Raw genomic sequence first — 19,719 nt, 5'->3', positions numbered from 1 at the left:
TTAATCTTGTCTTTACATATACTAAATAATATATGTGTGAAATTTGTTTTGATTTAGAATGGACCATTATCATTCACCTGTCTCAAAACAGGGGCAGGGGAAAAAATTATGTCATCTATGCACTTAAAAAGCGAATAGAGGACGCTTTTCCCGTGGTTCATTTTCATGCCAGCCAGGTAGGCTATACTCCTGTTGTAAAGAGAAGCAATGTGCTTAATATTAGGAAAGTTGAGAAATAAATATAGTAGGCCTAGCCTATAGAAAGCTGAGGGGATCCTCATCTTTTTAATAGAGGCCATCAAAACTCTGTTGTTTTCTCACACAATTGCATACCCTATAGAAATGTTGCGCAACATGAGCTCATGGGCTCTCATTAAGTGTTTTATTACATTTTTGATTACATTTGCATTGATGTCAGAGTGATTAGAGGGACAATAGAGTGCTGAGTACCAGGCAGTTAGCAAGTTTGGTAGGCTACTAATGACCAGCAGCAGCATCAGAGCTTGGAGAAGCCTAATTACCATGACTAAACGGTCACATGGAATTTGACTGCCGTCATGACTCGTGACTGCCGGTGTGGCGGTAATAATGCACTCATAAGAGAGTGACTGTTGTTCCTACTCCTCACACAGAGAAAGGATGAGTCATAAACAAATGATTTATTTTAAATGTTTTTATTGCACTTGTCTTTTCCTACTGGCACTGACTTTGCTGATAACTTCTTTATTGAGGAAAAAATGTTCTTACTACGACTGTGATATGTGGTTGTCTCAGCTAGCTATCTTAAGACGAACGCACTAACGGTAAGTCACTCTGGATAAGAGAGCCTGCTAAAGGACTAAAATGTAAATGTAATGAGGTCCTACAGAAAGAGACTATACAGAGGAAAGCAGAAAACACTATCTGAAGTGTCCTTCTCCTATAATCCTGCGTGAACTTCTTTCGTCACACCGGTCCATGGAAAAGTTTAGGCGATGACAAAAAACGGACACAAATTAGAGAGAACAACAATGGCCTGCCAACAGGATCACACGGTGGCAGGCCCACATTAGCATTGTGCTAATCCAGGGAGCTGGTGGCTAAAGGCAGATTACCTCACCATCTCCATGCTGCCTCTCCCTAGCACACTGTCCCAGGGACAGCAGGTGGGCTGGACACAAAATCCCTCCCTGCTACCAATAATGTCTTATGGACAACAGATCTGATTAGCCTGCATCTGCTCTCAGGCCTGCACAGAGACATGCAACATGTAGCAGTATGCTAGTGTTGGCTAAAGATGGCACTGGTGAGACTTATTTTTGTATAACAACCTCTCATCACCACTCATTACTTTCAAAACATTCACTGTGTGAGATGTCAGCAGAATGCAACAAAAGGCTTTTGGGACAAGGCATGCAGTGAATAAGTTAACATCAAGCTATTTATACCTTGCTTCTATGGCACATCAATAGATGATGAGTAAGTTAGACAAATAAGATACAATTGAGGACTGTTGAAAGCAATATTTTTTTTGTTTCTAACCTATCTGACCTGTGATTCACCACCGTGCTCCCATTTCATACTCAATGCCCACAACAACCATAAAGCCTTTCGCTGGCTGTAAAGACCTGAGTGGTTCATTGCAGCCTGTATTTGTGTCTGAAGGGAACAATGGAGAAAAATAAAATGTCCTTCTTGTCACCTTTTAGGAGTTGCTGATACAAAAAGCCTGAATGGGTGCACTGAATGGAGAACCTGTTGACATTAAATGTCTAGTTATGTTAAAAGGGATAGCACCAAGGTCAAGTTCCAACTTGCTCTCCTTTCTTCACCTTAATAGGGCTTACATTGAATATAGTTGATCTACTGTGCTTAATGCTTTATCCATAGCTTAATGCTGAACCATAGAGATTTATATTATTTATGGCTTTACCAACAGGGAGGTCAGAGGATGTTCTCTGTCCCTTGATCTCACTTCCTGAATGTACAGTAGGCCTGTGTGTGTGAGTGAGATACCAGGTGTGTGTACACTACTTTCATCCATGCTGTGTGGTGTCTGGGAGGCTTAATTTAGCTCAATCCCAACGGAACATCTGTGGAAACATTCTGCCACGCCTTTAGTGTTGTTGAACTCATTCATTAGCAGGTTGTGTAAGAGAAGGAGAGATGTTTAAATCAGGAAAACACCATGAGAAATTAATAGACAAAATTATAAACCCCAATTGCTGAACCTTATGTCCTAATGTGCCTTGAAGGTATAGCTTGTAGATAAGTAAACAGCATGTTATCAGTTATGTTCAACTCCTCCACAGAAGTAAAGCTGTGAGGAACTTGTGTGAGGGTGTGGTGATCTGAGGAGGAGTGCACGGTGGAGAAGTTCATGATCGTGGATTCTCCCTGTGCCTGCCTGCCTGGCAGTGTGACCTGCCTCTGCATAAGTAACAGCCTATTCTCTACATAGTGCACTACTTTCAACCAGAGCCCATAGACCCTATGGGCACTTGTCAAAACTAGTGGCCTATGAAGGGAATAAGGTTCCATTTGGGATGCACACACAGTCATCATTGCAGCGGATGGCACAGAACACAACCACGCGTCTTCTCTTCACTCGTACGCCATGAGTCGCTCATCACAGGCTTCCTCCTCGCTCACAGCCACAAAACTGTCCAAACTTTCCTCCTCGCCTTCTTCAAACTCCCTCACTAAATGCCGCTTGCCTTCAAAAAGGTGATCAAAAGGACGCCTTACCCTGGCACTTTTCAACAGTGACACTTCAGAGCAAAAACAGCGACACTTCAGAGCAAAAACAGCGTTACATAATAATAATTTATATTTCTGCTCTACCTGCATTTCCATTGATCTGACATGAAGGAAAAAGCAATTTTTCTTATTTTTTCAGTAAGCCAATTCATTTCAAGTCGGTGTGTCTGAGCTGTGCACCTCACTGATGGTGACAGTTTGGGAGGGCCCTGTGCTGGCTGTGGCCATGGTAACAGTGAGGGAAGGTGAGGCTTTTTGTGTCAAGTGAGCTCAGTAAGCAGACAGGGGGCTGCTGTCTGTGCTTTACCCGGCAGTATAGACACACACACCGACCGCACACACACACACACGATAAGCCCAGTAGCTTGTCACCAGACATGCTGTGGCTCCTGTTTCCCTTATCAGCCTGAATCTGAAGCCCACATACATTCAGACAGAGACAAAAACAACCTGCCAGAGAAATCCAATTCCCTCCTTCCCTCTGTCCCCTTCTCCTTGAGCCATACATGTTTGAAACCAGCATTCAGCTGCAGCTCAAGCTGCCGTCCACTCCTCTTTTCAAGGATGCATTTTCTTTGTTTAGCCAGGCGAGGCAGTGACGTCAAAAAGACTCCTTTGTCTCAAAACGAAAGCAGTGCTCCTGTTGCACACATTCTTTAACCTGCTCCTGGCAGGAGTGACAACATTGAGGTAAATGACAAAGCTTTTGGAATCAAAGAGACAGAGAGAGTGCGACGAGGGAGAACAGAGGGGACGATTAGCCATGTGGTTTTACTAAATAAAAACAAAGCACAATGGCCCAGTTTGGTGTGACACTATTTTTGTACACAAGTCTTTCTATGGCGAGAGAGAGAGAGAGAGAGAGAGAGAGAGAGAGAGGAAGAGAGAGAGAGAGAGAGAGAGAGAGAGAGAGAGAGAGAGAGAGAGAGGAAGAGAGAGAGAGAGAGAGAGGAAGAGAGAGAGAGAGAGAGAGAGAGAGAGAGAGAGAGAGCGAGAGAGCGAGAGCGAGAGAGCGAGAGAGCGAGAGAGCGAGAGAGCGAGAGAGAATTCAGCAGGTTTCTCTTGTTCAGCGGTATTGATTTACGGGTCCGGATGACGACTGAAAGGAGTGACACGGTACCAAAGCCAAATTGAGAGAGGATGGAATGGGAAATTAATTAAGATATGAATGAGATGAGAGGCTGTAATGAGGCAAATGCTCTCTCATCCCGAACAGAGCGGTAGTGAATGATGCATCTGGCCGCGCACGTGAGCTAGTTACTTCCTCCGCTCGGCTCTTTCATAGGATCAATAGCCCGTCTGTGCAGGGGGAGGAGAAGGGAGGTTGGGAGGAGGCTGTGCATTGTGCTGTGTTGACATATCTGAAATGAGCTGTGAGAGAGAAGGGAGGACGCCACACAGACAGAGAGTGGTGGTGGTGGTCATTTAGCTTTTAGTTAGTTGACCAACACAGTAAGTACAGCTAGCTGATGTTAAGGGACAGCAGAGGTAGGGCAGAAGGAAGGAAGCCATCATCACAACGGCCCTTTCACTGGCCGACGGAAGGGTTGAATGGCAATGACCTTAACATTGAAGGGGCCTCTCCTGAATAAATGACTATAATTCAGGATGTGTGTGTATGCTTTTAGTGAAGAGCTTAACTGCTCTGCCAACACCTGTTCTGCTCCATAGTGGAGCCTTTCACTGAGACAGGTGCCTCGCAGGACAGGGCCGCCACCTTCCCCACTTTCCTGTCCCCCGGCCAGCTGCTCTCCTTTCAGAGCCCAGACACAGATTCCGCACATGCCTGGGCGTCCACTCGGCAACCAGACCCAGTCGTCAGTCAGTCAGTCAGTCAGTCAGCTGCCTGCCTGCCTACTGCTAATGAGCCTCTCACAACATAAACAATCCCTCACAGACACGCTTCTAATTACCGAGCAGACCCTCCCATGTCCGCTGTGTAACCTTGAATTGGTCATTAGGGTAATCTGCCTATCCATCCACCTCCTAACAGCCCTCATCGCTTCCCAGTTCCCACAATCCTTAACCCAGACTCTCTCCGTTCTACATTGTCCATTAATCCTGATCTCAATTAAAATGGTACAAATCGTAAAAACTACTGGCCCAGAGAAGTTGGCGCTCTGGATTTGCTGTGTGTAGACTAACACATCCTGGGTTTGGTCTGCTCTGTCTGGTCTGAAGAGGCTCCAGCAGATTACACTATGCTGTGTGACAGACAGCGGCTATGGCATAGTCTGAGGCGAGGGCCAGTATGTTTCACAATAAACACCTTACCTTAGCCCTTTCACATTACACACATACCCATGCACATGTAGGCACTGGCCATGCTGGGGGAGGGCTGCCAACTGGCCAGGCTCCAGCGACAGGGCTGGGACTCTGGCAGCTTGGCCCCAGCATGCTCTCTGTGTGAGGGGCAAGGTGCTCCACTGCATAACTGGAATGCCTACCGCCTTTGTTTGGCCTGAAGAGCTGCCAGACTCAGAGCCCTTTGAATAAGACCTCCTATAGTCTCAGCAAGTCCCGAACCTGCTCTAGGGATGCTTCGTGCACACTTTGTTTGCACATTGACCAACAATGTTGATAAAGAGTTGACATATAGAGAACAGGAGCATTGGGGCATTGTTGCCGGAATGTGGTCAGCGCGTTTGGAGAGGCTAGACATTTCAATGGGGGAGAAAATTCCAGCAAAGAATCTTAACTGCTTTCCCTCTGAGAGGTGTGAAATTTAGTACCGGAATAAGTACATAGATTTGCTCACATTTGCCTAGCTTAGACCAGCAATTAGCACCACCAAGACCTTACGCCAGTGACCAAGGCATAGAAAATGACTATTGCTAGAACATTCAACCAAATGACCCCTAGTTCCCACTAAGGGAGTTTGACAATAACAACTGGGCCGTCCGGTCCATGTGGAGCGAGTCTGTGTGAAGGATGGGCGGCAGGCAGGTAGCTTAGTGGTTAAGAGCGTTGTGCCAGTAACCGAAAAGGTCGCTGGTTCTAATACCCGAGCCGACTAGGTGAACAATCTGTCGATGTGCCCTTGAGCAAGGCACTTAACCCTAATTGCTCCTGTAAGTCGCTCTGGATAAGAGCGTCTGCTAAATGACTTTAAAAAATAAAAAAATAAAAAAATAAAGGACCTCTGCAACTTTGCAGCTGTGTGAAACAGTCCGATAACTTTCTCTCAGCGATGTCAGCTGGACCTCTAAAGTCCCTCGGCTTCCTCCCATGAGACCCCATACAATGACATCATCCTTCAATGTCCTGGCTCACATCCATATAACTCCTCTAATGGTACAGGGGGTCTTATGTGAAAACGCTTAGAGAACAGTAAGGCTTATGTTCTGCCAAGGAGCTGAATGAGAAAAGATGGTGCCCTTAAGTTAAATGGATGGGTGACTTCAGGTTTAAGCATGCACAGTATATCATGCCATGTGAGTGACACACAAATGTTCAGTGAGTATACAATACTCTCTCAACCACATACACTCACGCCCAGCCGCACACTCACACATGAACACAAGCACACATCATCAACCTTGCAAGTGTAGACGTTGTTTTACAGTTACACCCACAACAGAAACCTCTTATCAGGGCAATAGAAATATCCTGGTGGTGTAAGTTCCATTCCAGGTATTGTATTCCATAGATGTTGACAAAATAAAACCTTGTTGGTTTATTGTTTTAGTGAGGTCATCCAAAACGAACAACAAACAAAGGGTTCACGCATTCCCCAGGTTACCTGAGTAAGACTAATGTTGAAAAACCTAATGGAATGCAGACCAAGTATTTTTTTATTGAGCCATATCTGTATAGAGGCCAAGGCCATCAAAGCAGTGTGTCCATTCATGTACAGTAATGACTACTGTACCAGTTGATTTGGGTGAATGAGCACCATATAGGTCATGGAGTCATTCTGAAGGCCAGAGCTATAATTCATACTGTATGTTTGCAGAGCTCTATTTGTGATTCACCAGGTGCAGTACGCCTCTTAGCTCAGGTAGAGGGGAAGTGTAACTGACATGTTCAACTTTAAAAGATCAGTGGACTTTCAAACAATGATCGCTTCAAAGTCCATGCACGTGTGAGGAAGTACTAGTTTACTTTCTCTCAATAGGGATAGCCTACATTGGGATAATTCCATGTCAGGATGTGTCCACCCTGCCTCCCCCTTTACTGTATATCAGGAACTGCCTCAATGTACTAGCTCTGGGGTGAAGTTTCCTCTATGTACTGATCTAATAATCAGCTTCCCCTCCATCAATCCTAACCGGAAACCATTAGTGGGGGAAAATGCAAAACTGATCAGTGTCTAGGAGCAACTTCACCCTACTCCTTTTTATGGGCTACTACTGCCTCAGTGTTTCTAGATGGATTCTAGACTCCATCATTCCCAGTTCATCAGCTGGCCTGGCTGGAACAGCACTACTCAGCTTTGAGAGGTCTTCAACACCCACCCAGAGAGCAGAGCAGAGCAGAGCAGAGTAGACCAGAGCAGAGGCCTGGGGGCTTTCACTCCGCTAACCCCCTTCAACGAAGCACAGTGAACTACGTTGTGCTCAGCAATAGACAAATCGAAAACCCATTCCCTTCCGCATCCCCATGTGCCATACATAAATAAATTCCTTTGGACACCTGTGAGGGTCTATGAAGGTCTATGTGAAGATACTAGAGGATGTGTGTGGGGCTGGGAACTGGAGATCCTCATTCACTGAGCCATTCATTATTAGTCCGGCTGAACACACAAACAAACACACGCTTTTTCAAAGGCCCAGCTGACAGAACAGGCCTGGCTCACACACAGAGCTGGGCACCAGTACTCCTGGACCCCATTTAGTCATTTAACAGACACTAGCTAAATCCCTGGCCAAAAGTGCCTCTATTCTGCATTCCCCTATCAATCTGCACACACAATAGACAGAAGTCAATTCATCTGGCTTTAACGGAGACCAAAGACGCTCACCCAGATTCCCTTGGCTGACAAGAGCCAGACCGCTATCTCTCCACTGTCTCAGACCACAACCAGATTCCCTTGGCTGACGAGAGCCGGACCGCTATCTCTCCACTGTCTCAGACCACAACCAGATTCCCTTGGCTGACGAAAGCCAAACCGCTATCTCTCCACTGTCTCAGACCACAACCAGATTCCCTTGGCTGACGAAAGCCAGACCTGTATCTCTCCACTGTCTCAGACCACAACCAGATTCCCTTGGCTGACGAAAGCCAGACCTGTATCTCTCCACTGTCTCAGACCACAACCAGATTCCCTTGGCTGACGAAAGCCAGACCTCTATCTCTCCACTGTCTCACATCAATCATCCCCTTCTTCCCTCAAAACTCTTTCCTCATTCACAATAAGCTTTTTGTGCACTCGCTTTCCCAGACAGTGGAATGGATGGAAGGAAGAAGAGGGATGTGGGGAAGGAGAGAGGAAGTTGGAGATTGCGGAGGCACTGATAATGCTGGTGATGCTGCATCAAAAGGGACTTCAGTGTTTTTACATGTGTGGGAGACTGGGAAGCCATACTGACAAGTCAGGGAGCAGAGTGAAGAGATGAGTAGGCCTATAGCCTGCATCAGTAAAACAGCACAACGCAATCACCACATCTCATGGACACTATGCTGCCAATGTTTAATGAATCATCTTCCCTCTCATAACACTCCAACTCATACTTCCTTGGCCTGTGGGGATGATTAATCACCACATGTATAAAACCCATGGCAATTTCCCAAATGGCACACTATTCCCAAATGGCACACCAATTAGACTGTAAGCGCCTCGGGACAGCAGAGGAAGTCAGAAGTTACAGTAGGCTACCATAGTGTTGAGGAGGCCCATCCAGGAAGAAGTTACAGTAAGCGTCCATAGTGTTGAGGAGGCCCATCCAGGAAGAAGTTACAGTAGGCTACCATAGTGTTGAGGAAACACATCCAGGAAGAAGTTATGGGGCAGAACAAACCAATTACTGCTCCTGTCAAGGCCAGAGACGACACAGTAGCGCAAGTGTGACACTGCCTTGGCTCACACACACACTAACCCAAGATATGACTCCATGTATCATACCATGTATGGGATGGGTTTGGCATGAAAGGCCACTCTCACCCTATATCATGGGGAGAATGTTTTATTATTTTTTAATACTGTTTGAGTGTTTATTCTCCTTTGCTAATGAGGCCTTGAGCCAATTGCCCAGGCCTATGATAAGGGGTTTGCTGAAGCCAACCAGGGCTGCGTCCCAAATGGCACCCTATTTCCTATACAGTACACTACTTTTGATCAGAGCCTTCCGGCCCTGGTCAAAAGTAGGGAATAGGGTGCCATTTGGGACGCAGACCACGATCAGCATACACGGTACATGCATGTGACTTACAGTTGATTGCAGAAGTGATAAGCCTCAGGCCTGTGCTCGTTCTACTACCCCATGACTCTACATCAGAGCTGGGCCAGGGAACCTCCAGGGGTTCTGCCTGTTGGCCTGTTGTATTTAAACATTCCTCCATTCCCTCGATCTCTCCCTGGGTGAAAGAACTGCCCATTAGCATCACATGCTAACACGCTGACAGACTGACAGGCAAGCTAAGCCTTTTCATCACAAAGTCATGGTTCAGCAAAAAATTTAAATTATTGTGTTAGTTCAAAAGCAGTGGGTCTGTCAGAGAAAATGGAAAAGTTATTGTACGATAGCATATGAAAAGCATAAAACCTGAAGCGAGGGTGTGGAGGCCACTTGTTTCAAGGGATTCCATGCGGAAAAGTTGAAGATGAGAGATTAAACTTGGATAGAGAGGAAGTAGAGAGACATGCTGAGATGTAGCCATATATAATTCATACTTATGAGTAAGTGGAAGTGTCAATTTGGTGATTCATGCTCTTAAGTAATAAGCTGTTTTTATGGCCTGTTACAAAAGAGTGGTGAATCAAGGTGGGTCCCAGAGACGCTGGTAGAGCTATCGGTGTCAAAGTGAAAGCAGGCTGCCAAACCTGGACTGATTTCACATGCTGTACACTAAAGCTGGGACTCACTGGGAGAGGATCCACTCTGTGTACAAAATGTATAAAAATTACCTCAGGGAGCTTTGGTATAGGCTTACTTGTGCTTGCTCCAGAATGATCCCAACTGCCCTTAGTTGCGCACGCAGGGATTGCACAGTCTGTGTACTCTGTTTGCACAGTGTATAATTAAGCCAATGGAAACACACTCAGTGAACTCTGCTACGTGTGGCTTTTTACTGGGTTAATCAATTGACTAGATTCATTTCTGTGTGATATCGATGGAGTGGTGAAGTGGCTGTCAAATAGCCTAAACCCCCTGTCAGCTGGACCAATAGGATCCTGACAGATGAAGAGTAAAGTCGTTGTGGACAGACCTCTGAGGCACTAAAATGTTTTAGAAGATAAAATACCATTCAGAATAACAGTGTGATCTGAGAAAACAATGTGTTATGAAAACAGAGGCCCCCCTCTCTTGGCTGTGTTTGGCGCTACAGTTTAGCAAGCTTACCAAGTCAATAATGTCACTGACATTATAAGTCACTGACATTGTACGCGTCCCAAATGCCACCCTATATATGCACAACTTCCGACCAGGGCCCATAGTGCTATGGTCAAAAGTAGTGCACTATGTAGGGAATAGAGTGCCATTTGGGAAGCATCCTAGGTCACCAAAATTGAAATGGAAATCCATAAAAATGTGGGCTAAACAAATAGTGCAATCAATTCCCCATTAACTCCAAATATAACTGGTAGTAACATTAGTCACTCTACGAATCCACAAAATAGGTGCAGATTGCTCTCCCTGACGTTGTCTGGTTGTCACGTCTTTACAGTATGCTGCAGCTGCAACTGTCTGTTGAATCGTGCTCTCTTTGTCTGTTACGATCACGAGTCGTCACTACTTTACAAAAACACTGGCTTGGTCTTTTTTTGTCTTGAAAAAAATCAATATTCTGTGTGTCTTTGTGTTTTAAAAAGAGTCATTGAGTGGGATGCAGGGAGTAAAGGATTTATATTCTCTCTTCACTACTGGGAGAGAGAACACAGACAGACAGGCCTTTGAGGAAGACACAAAGCCAAGGGCAAAAGGCATTGACCACCAATGATCTCTCACTCTTCCTCTTCAACTGTCTCTCTTTTTCTATATACGAGCTTGTCATCTTGATACAGTATATTTGGAGAGCTTTGCCTTCAGAGATCTTATTAAAATATGTTAATATACAGTGCCTTCAGAAAGTATTCATACCCCTTGACTTATTCCACATTTTGTTGTGTTACAGCCGGAATTCAAAATGGATAAAAAAATAAAAATACACCCATCTACACATAATACCCCATAATGACGAAGTGAAAACATGTTTTTAGAAATGTTTGCAAATGTATTGAAAATTAAATACAGAAATCTCTAATTTACACCCGAGTCAATACTTTGCAGGAGCACCTTTGGCAGCGATTACAGCTGTGAGTCTTTCTGGGTAAGTCTCGAAGAGCTTTCCACACCTGATTGTGCAACATTTGCCCATTATTCTTTTCAAAATTATTCAATCTCTGTCAAATTGGTTGTTGATCATTGCTATACAGCCATTTTCAGGTCTTGTCATAGATCTTTAAGTAGATTTAAGTCAAAACTGCAACTAGGCCACTCAGGAACATTCACTGTCTTCTTAGTAAGAAACTCCAGTGTACATTTGGCCTTGTGTTTTAGGTTATTGTCCTGCTGAAAGATGAATTAATCTACCATTATCTGGTGGAAAGCAGACTGAACCAGGTTTTCATCTAGGATTTTGCCTAGTCCTTATCAATTACAAGCACACCCATAACATGATGCCGCCACCACTATGCTTGAAAATATGGAGCGTGGTACTCAGTAATGTGTTGTATTGGATTCAGGACAAAAAGTTAATTGCTTTGCCACATTTTTTGCAGTCTTACTTTAGTGCCTTGTTGCAAACAGGATGCATGTTTTGAAATGTTTGTATTCTGTACAGGCTTCCTTCTTTCCACTCTGTCAATTAGGTTAGTATTGTGGAGTAACTACAATGTTGATGATCCATCCTCAGTTTTCTCCTATCACAGCCATTAAACTCCGTAACTGTTTTAAAGTCACCATTGGCCTCATGGTGAAATCCCTGAGCGGTTTCCTTCCTCTCCAGCAACTGAGTTAGGAAGAATGCCTGTATCTTTGTAGTGACTGGGTGTATTGATACACCATCCAAAGTAACTAATAACCTCACCATGCTCATAGGGATATTCAATGTCTGTTTTTTTTTTTTTTTTTAACACATCTACCAATAGGTGCCCTTCTTTGCGAGGCATTGGAAAACCTCCCTGGTCTTTGTGGTTGAATCTGTGTTTGAAATTCACTGCTCGACTGAGGGACTTTACAGATAATTGTATGTGTGGGGTACAGAGTTGAGGTAGTCATTAAAAAACCATGTTAAACACTATTATTGCACACAGAGTGAGTCCATGCAACTTATTATGTGACATTTCAGCTTTTCATTTTTAATTAATTTGTAAAAATGTTCCTAAACATAATTCCACTTTGACATTATGGGGTACTTTCTGAAGGCACTGTACACTACATGACCAAAAGTATGTGGACACCTGCGCGTCAAACAACTCATTCCAAAATCATGGGCATTAATATGGAGTTGGTCCCCCCTTTGCTGCTTTAACAGCTTCCACTCCTCTGGGAAGGCTTTCCACTAGATATTGGAACATTGCTGTGGGGACTTGCTTTCATTCAGCCACAAGAGCATTAGTGAGCTCAGGCACTGATGTTGGGCGAATAGGCCTGGCTTGCAGTCGGCGTTCCAATTCATCACAAAGGTGTTCGATGGGGTTGAGGTCAGGGCTCTGTGCAGGCCAGTCAAAATCTTCCACACCGATCTCGACAAACCATTTCTGTATGGACCTCACTTTGTGCATGGGGGCATTGTGATGCTGAAACAGGAAAGGGCCTTCCCCAAACTGCTGCCACAACAGCCCCGGACTATTATTCCTCCTCCACCAAATGTTACAGTTGGCACTATGCATTGGGGCATAGTATTCCACTATGCAGAGAACAGGGTGCTATTTAGGACATAACCCTAGATAGTCTAAATATATGTGGAGAAATAGATAAGACCTATACTGTGAAAAAAAGATCCCACTTCTGGTTGTCTCTGGCAACGAAGTGAAATGCAACAACATAAAGGGGAACCATACCTGCCATAACTGAAATATGTCCAGTCATTGTCTACTCAAACAATAACACAGAAGCTGTGTTCCAAGATGACGTAGTACAAAGTTCAGGTAGACCCACCTCTGCTTCCTGCATACTTTCTGAAGCAATAAACAACTATTTAAATCCAATTAAATATACATAAAGTAGGACTCCCAAGTATTTCAGCCATCTTTCAATGGGGGTGGAGGAATGTGGTAGGGGTGAAGGGGTATGAGGAACTCAAGTGGCTCAAAACTAAATCTAAAATAGCTGCCAAAATTAACACTATGTGACCGAGACTGTGTCCCAAACGGCACCCTATCCACTATATACTGTAGTGCACTACTTATGACCAGAGCCATATGGACCCTGGTCAGAAGTAGTGCACTATATAGGGGATAGGGTGCCATTTGGGATGCAACCTCTCTCGGGCTCAGACATGGCTCATCGTGTATTTATTCCTCGTGTTATTATTTCTCTATTTTTCTCTCTGCATTGTTGGGAAGGGCCTGTAAGTAAGCATTTCACTGGTTGTTTACGAAGCATGTGACAAATAAAATGATTATAAAGTGATTCGGATTTGATGACTTCCGAGTGAATGGTCTGCCAATCTCTCAGCACACTGGTGCCCTGATTCCAATAAAGGAATCTGTCTAATCCCCCCTCATCCAAGGCAGCGCCATTGCTGACTGCCCCGACCCGAGCACCTCTACCACCCTGCACCCTCCCCCTGACCCAAAACGCAGTCAGGCAGGCACACAGCCACAGCCTCAGGGCAAAAAGACAGACATACAGGATGGGAAGATAGGCCAGGATCCTCTCTGCCTGCCCGGGTGAAAACACACACACATTAACATGCATACACACGTGGACAATTACACACAGACATATTTCCATGCAGGTTCACACAACAGACAACCTTAAAAGTGCCTCTCCCCACTCTCTGGCTGTCCCTGATCCTGAGTTCTTAACATTAGATAACATGGTAGGCGACTACTGCTAGAATGGCAGCAAAATCTGCAAAACCAACAACCACTGAAACATTTCACCCTCATCACAGCATTGAATCTTTGACTGTTTTTATTATCTGAAAACTATATGCATAATATTACAATTGCATTGGGCCTAATTATGATACACGCAAGCAATTGTTTTCTCTTCTGTTTAATGGCCTTTTGGAGCTTGAGTTTTCATTGGTGGCTCCCAGACTTCTGCCAGTTGGGCCAACTTGAATTCAGTTATGGAAAATAACTAAACTGACTTCATGAGAGATTTGCATGTATAAAGAACACCCCCAACGGCTGTTGTGTCATCATACTGTATCATAATATACCACACATATCTACCCGGATGATATCAGATTCAGAAATATACAAATCATATTTGGATCAATGACATGAGTGAAACTTTCCAAGGAGTGAATGTTGAAATATGTTATAAACATTTTCAATTCCATAGTATGGGGAGGTGAAATACCTTATGGTTTAAGGCAGTGGTATTCAAACTTTTTCAGTGGGGACCCCATTTCTTTCCGCATTTATACCACATTTTATTCGCAATAATTTCTTGTGACCCCACCCCACCCCAAATATAGTGACAACCTTAAAAATTGGTACATTTCGATTTTTACATCAACAAATAACCTTCAATTCATTACATTTGTATCTCTTATCAAAATGAAAAGGAACTAATAAATAAATTTACTCAATAACATTTTATTTTTCCAATTATCTTTCTCAAAAACTTTTGTATGTTGTCCCATAGAATAATCTGTCCTCATAATTTTTTGTTAAAATATACACTACCGTTCAAAAGTTTGCGGTCACTTAGAAATGTCCTTGTTTTCGAAAGAAAATCAATTTTTTTGTCCATTAAAATAACATCAAATTGATCAGAAATACAGTGTAGACATTGTTAATGTTGCAAATGGCTATTGTAGCTGGAAACGGCAGATTTTTTTATGGAATATCTACATAGGCGTACAGAGGCCCATTATCAGCAACCATCAGTCCTGTGTACCAATGACACGTTGTGTTTGCTAATCCAAGTTGATCATTTTAAAAGGCTAATTGATCATTAGAAAACCCTTTTGCAATTATATCAGCACAGCTGAAAACTGTTGTGCTGATTAAAGAAGCAATAAAACTGGCCTTCTTGAGACTAGTTGAGTATCTGGAGCATCAGCAATTGTGGGTTCGATTACAGGCTCAAAATGGCCAGAAACAAATAACTTTCTTCTGAAACTCGTCAGTCTATTCTTGTTCTGAGAAATGAAGGCTATTCCATGCGAGAAATTGCCAAGAGACTGAAGACCTCCTACAACGCTGTGTACTACTCCCTTCACAGAACAGCGCAAACTGGCTCTAACCAGAATAGAAAGAGGAGTGGGAGGCCCTGGTGCACAACTGAGCAAGAGGACAAATACATTAGAGTGTCTAGTTTGAGAAACAGACGCCTCACAGGTCCTCAACTGGCAGCTTCATTAAATAGTACCCGCAAAACACCAGTCTCAACATCAACAGCGAAGCGGCGACTCTGGGATGCTGACCTTCTAGGCAGAGTTGCAAAGAAAAAACCATATCTCAGACTGGCCAATAAAATGAAAAGATTAAGATGGGCAAAAGAACACAAACACTGGACAGAGGAAGTTTGGAAAAAAGTGTTATGGACAGACAAATCGAAGTTTGAGGTGTTCGGATCACAAAGAATAACATTTGTGAGACGCAGACCAAATGAAAAGATGCTGGAGGAGTGCTTGATGCCAACTGTCAAGCATGGTGGAGGAAATGTGATGGTCTGGGGGTGCTTTGGTGGTGGTAAAGTGGGGGATTTGTACAGGGTAAAAGGGATCTTGAAGAAGGAAGGCTATCACTGCATTTTGCAACGCCATGCCATACCCTGTGGACGGCACTTGACTGGAGCCAATTTCCTCCTACCACAGGACAATGACCCAAAGCACAGCTCCAAACTATGCAATAACTATTTAGGGAAGAAGCAGTCAGCTGGTATTCTGTCTATAATGGAATGGCCAGCACAGTCACCGGATCTCATCCCTATTGAGCTGTTGTGGGAGAAGCTTGACCGTATGGTACGTAAGATGTGCCCATCAAGACAATCCAACTTGTGGGAGGTGCTTCAGGAAGCATGGGGTGAAATCTCTTCAGATGACCTCAACAAATTGACAACTAGAATGCCAAAGGTCTGCGAGGCTGAATTTGCTGCAAATGGAGGATTCTTTGACGAAAGCAAAGTTTGAAGGACACAATTATTATTTATATTAAAAATCATTATTTCTAACCTTGTCAATGGCTACATTTCCTATTAATTTTGCTATATTTCCTATTCAAACTCATTTCATGTATGTTTTCATGGAAAACAAGGACATTTCTAAGTGACCCCAAACTTTTGAACAGTAGTAATATATATATATATATATATATATATATATATTTACCAGTCAAAAGTTTGGACACACCTACTCATTCAAGGGTTTTTGTTTATTTTTGATGTCTTCACTATTATTCTACAATGTAAATAGTAAAAATAAACAAAGACCCTTGAATGAGTAGGTGTCCAAACTTTTGACTGGTACTGTGTATATATACAGTTGAAGTCGTAATTTTACATTTACATTTTAGTCATTTAGCAGAGGCTCTTATCCAGAGCGACTTACAGGAGCAATTAGGGTTAAGTGCCTTGCTCAAGGGCACGTTGACAGATTTTTCACCTAGTCGGCTCGGGGATTAGAACAAGCGACCTTTTGGTTACTGGCGCAACGCTCTTAACCACTAAATACACCTTAAACTCAGTTTTTCACAATTCCTGACATTTAATCCTAGTAAAAATTCCCTGTCTTAAATCAGTTAGGATCACCACTTTATTCTAAGAATGTGAAATGTCAGAATAATAGTAGAGAATTATTTATTTAAGCTTTTATTTATTTCATCACATTCCCAGTGGGTCAGAAGTTTACATACACTCAATTAGTATTTGGTAGCATTGCCTTTAAATTGTTTAACTTGGGTCAAACATTTCAGGTAGCCTTCCACAAGCTTCCCACAATAAGTTGTGTGAATTTTGGCCCATTCCTCCTGACAGAGCTGGTGTAACTGAGTCAGGTTTGTAGTCCTCCTTGCTCGCACACACTTTTTCAGTTCTGCCCACACATTTTCTATAGGATTGAGGTCAGGGCTTTGTGATGGACAGTCCAATACCTTGACTTTGTTGTCCTTAAGCCATTTTACCACAACTTTGGAAGTATGCTTGGGGTCATTGTCCATTTGGAAGACCCATTTGCGACCAAGCTTTAACTTCCTGACTGATGTCTTGAGATGTTGCTTCAATATATCCACATAATTTTCCTTCCTCATGATGCCATCTATTTTGTGAAGTGCACCAGTCCCTCCTGTAGCAAAGCACCCCCACAGCATGATGCTGCCACCCCCGTGCTTCACAGTTGGGATGGTGTTCTTCGGCTTGCAAGCCACCCCCTTTTTCCTCCAAACATAACGTTGGTCATTATGGCCAAACAGTTCTATTTTTGTTTCATCAGACCAGAGGACATTTCTCCAAAAAGTACGATATTTGTCCCCATGTGCAGTTGCAAACCGCAGTCTGGCTTTTTTATGGCAGTTTTGGAGCAGTGGTTTCTTCCTTGCTGAGCGGCCTTTCAGGTTATGTCGATATAGGACTCGTTTTACTGTGGATATAGATACTTTTGTACCGGTTTCCTCCAGCATCTTCACAAGGTCCTTTGCTGTTGTTCTGGGATTTATTTGCACTTTTCGCACACCAAAGTACGTTCATCTCTAGGAGACAGAACGCGTCTCCTTCCTGAGCGGTATGACGGCTGCGTGGTCCCATGGTGTTTATACTTGCGTACTATTGTTTGTACAGATGAACGTGGTACCTTCAGGCATTTGGAAATTGCTCCCAAGGATGAACCAGACTTGTGGAGGTCTACAAAAATTTTTCTGAGGTCTTGGCTGATTTCTTTTGATTTTCCCATGATGTCAAGCAAAGAGGCACTGAGTTTGAAGGTAGGCCTTGAAATAGATCCACAGGTACACTTCCAATTGACTCAAATGATGTCAATTAGCCTATCAGAATCTTCTAAAGCCTTGACATCATTTTCTGGAATTTTCTAAGCTGTTTAAAGGCACAGTCAATTTAGTGTATGTAATCTTCTGACCCACTGGAATTGTGATACAGTGAATTATAAGTGAAATAATCTGTCTGTAAACAATTGTTGGAAAAATTCACAAAGTAGATGTCCTAACCGACTTGCCAAAACTATAGTTTGTTAACAAGAAATTTGTGGAGTGGTTGAAAAACGAGTTTTAATGACTCCAACCTAAGTGTATGTAAACTTATAACTGTATATATTAGTTTATTTATTTATTTGTTGTTTTTTTGGCATTTTCTTTTTGCATTTTGTTTTGCATTTCGACTCTGACTTTGAATACCACTGGTTTAAGGGTTTAAGCCACCACCACTTCCTTTTACCTATATTGTTGCTTCACCTGTGAGTGCACAGGCCTTACAAAGGAAGGACACGCCTACAGGATATGTTTAGATTTATACTTTCCAACCAAAACTTGACATTCATGATTAGTTCCTATAGTGTGACCTATAGACAAGACACTAAATGACTAAAATGTAAATGTAGCCTACACACACACACACAGAGAGAGAGAGAGAGGGGGTAATGTGTACATAATATCATTATTTGCAATCCAATAGCCTAATCGCTCTGTATCTGGACTATGACACACACACAGAGACAGACAGACACACACAGAGAGACACACACAGAGAGTCATACACACAGAGAGACAGACAGACAGACACACAGAGAGACAGACAGACATACAGAGAGACAGACAGACACACAGAGAGACAGACAGACACAGACCAGCAGTTTACCTTAAAAATTCTTGTAGACATGTGTCACAAAATCGGTGGCCACACGTAGAAACTTGAACAGGCTCGCGCATAGCTTTACTGCATAAGGGACATTGAAACCGTCTCTTCGGTTTCTCCAGAAACTTGTAATCAAACCCCGGCATTGCTGCAGGATTAATAGAAATACACTACAGATGAATGTCTCTCCCTTCGCCTCTGTGTCCTGTCCACTTGCACGATTTGTGGTATGATGCCACCAATGTCTCTCTTCTGATGGCCGTCAGCAGAGAGATTCTCCAATATTAATGTCCCCTTCGCCAGTCAGAGAAAGATCGGTTTGCGAGACGAAAGTATTGACCGATTCAGCTCCGCCGTCTCTCCAGCAACCGGGTGACCGAGTGCATGGAAACAACGGGAATCCTCGACAGTTCAAACGGTATTGCATACAAACCTGGCGATGTCTTCTTCTGACAATCTTCCTCTGGGTCTACAAATGCAGGAAAATCTTCCGCATGTCTCTCCGCAGAGGTAACACTGACAGATTGAAGACAATGCTCTCATCCCATCTGTTTAGGTACATAGCCCCGCCTACTATTTTTCTTGCGGGAGGAGTCGAAAGTGAAATCAACATAGCCTATCTGCTTTTCTATGCTATGGGTCAATTACATCTTCTCCTCTGATTTGATTTATTTGTCAGCTATTTAATTCAACTCTCTTTTTATGAGATGAATGATATAAATCTAAAATGAATGGAAATAATGTAGGCTTTCACCTGCAAATTATGTGGCTTGATTTAATAGCTTGAAATGAGCATGTTCACTTAAAGGGTACAGATACAGTATCTAATGTTGAATAAAAAAGTTACATATGTTTT

General features: G+C 43.3%; 1 protein-coding gene across 1 annotated transcript in view; it reads right to left on the bottom strand.

Moving 5' to 3' along the window:
* Nucleotides 1-19,434, bottom strand: part of LOC121567953 (TNF receptor-associated factor 4-like) — a 44,284-nt gene extending 24,850 nt beyond the window's left edge. Inside the window, exon 1 of the mRNA XM_041878358.2 lies at nt 18,867-19,434. Within this exon, the coding sequence (XP_041734292.1) occupies nt 18,867-19,009 (143 nt within the window). The 5' untranslated portion in view covers nt 19,010-19,434. The remainder of the gene's footprint in view (nt 1-18,866) is intronic.
* Nucleotides 19,435-19,719: the final 285 nt, after the last annotated feature.

This window comes from Coregonus clupeaformis, chromosome 6 (assembly GCF_020615455.1).
Source record: "Coregonus clupeaformis isolate EN_2021a chromosome 6, ASM2061545v1, whole genome shotgun sequence".
NCBI classification, from domain to species: domain Eukaryota; kingdom Metazoa; phylum Chordata; class Actinopteri; order Salmoniformes; family Salmonidae; genus Coregonus; species Coregonus clupeaformis.
The sequence above is the reverse complement of the archived record's forward strand: the minus strand, read 5'-3'. Positions and strand labels throughout refer to the sequence as shown.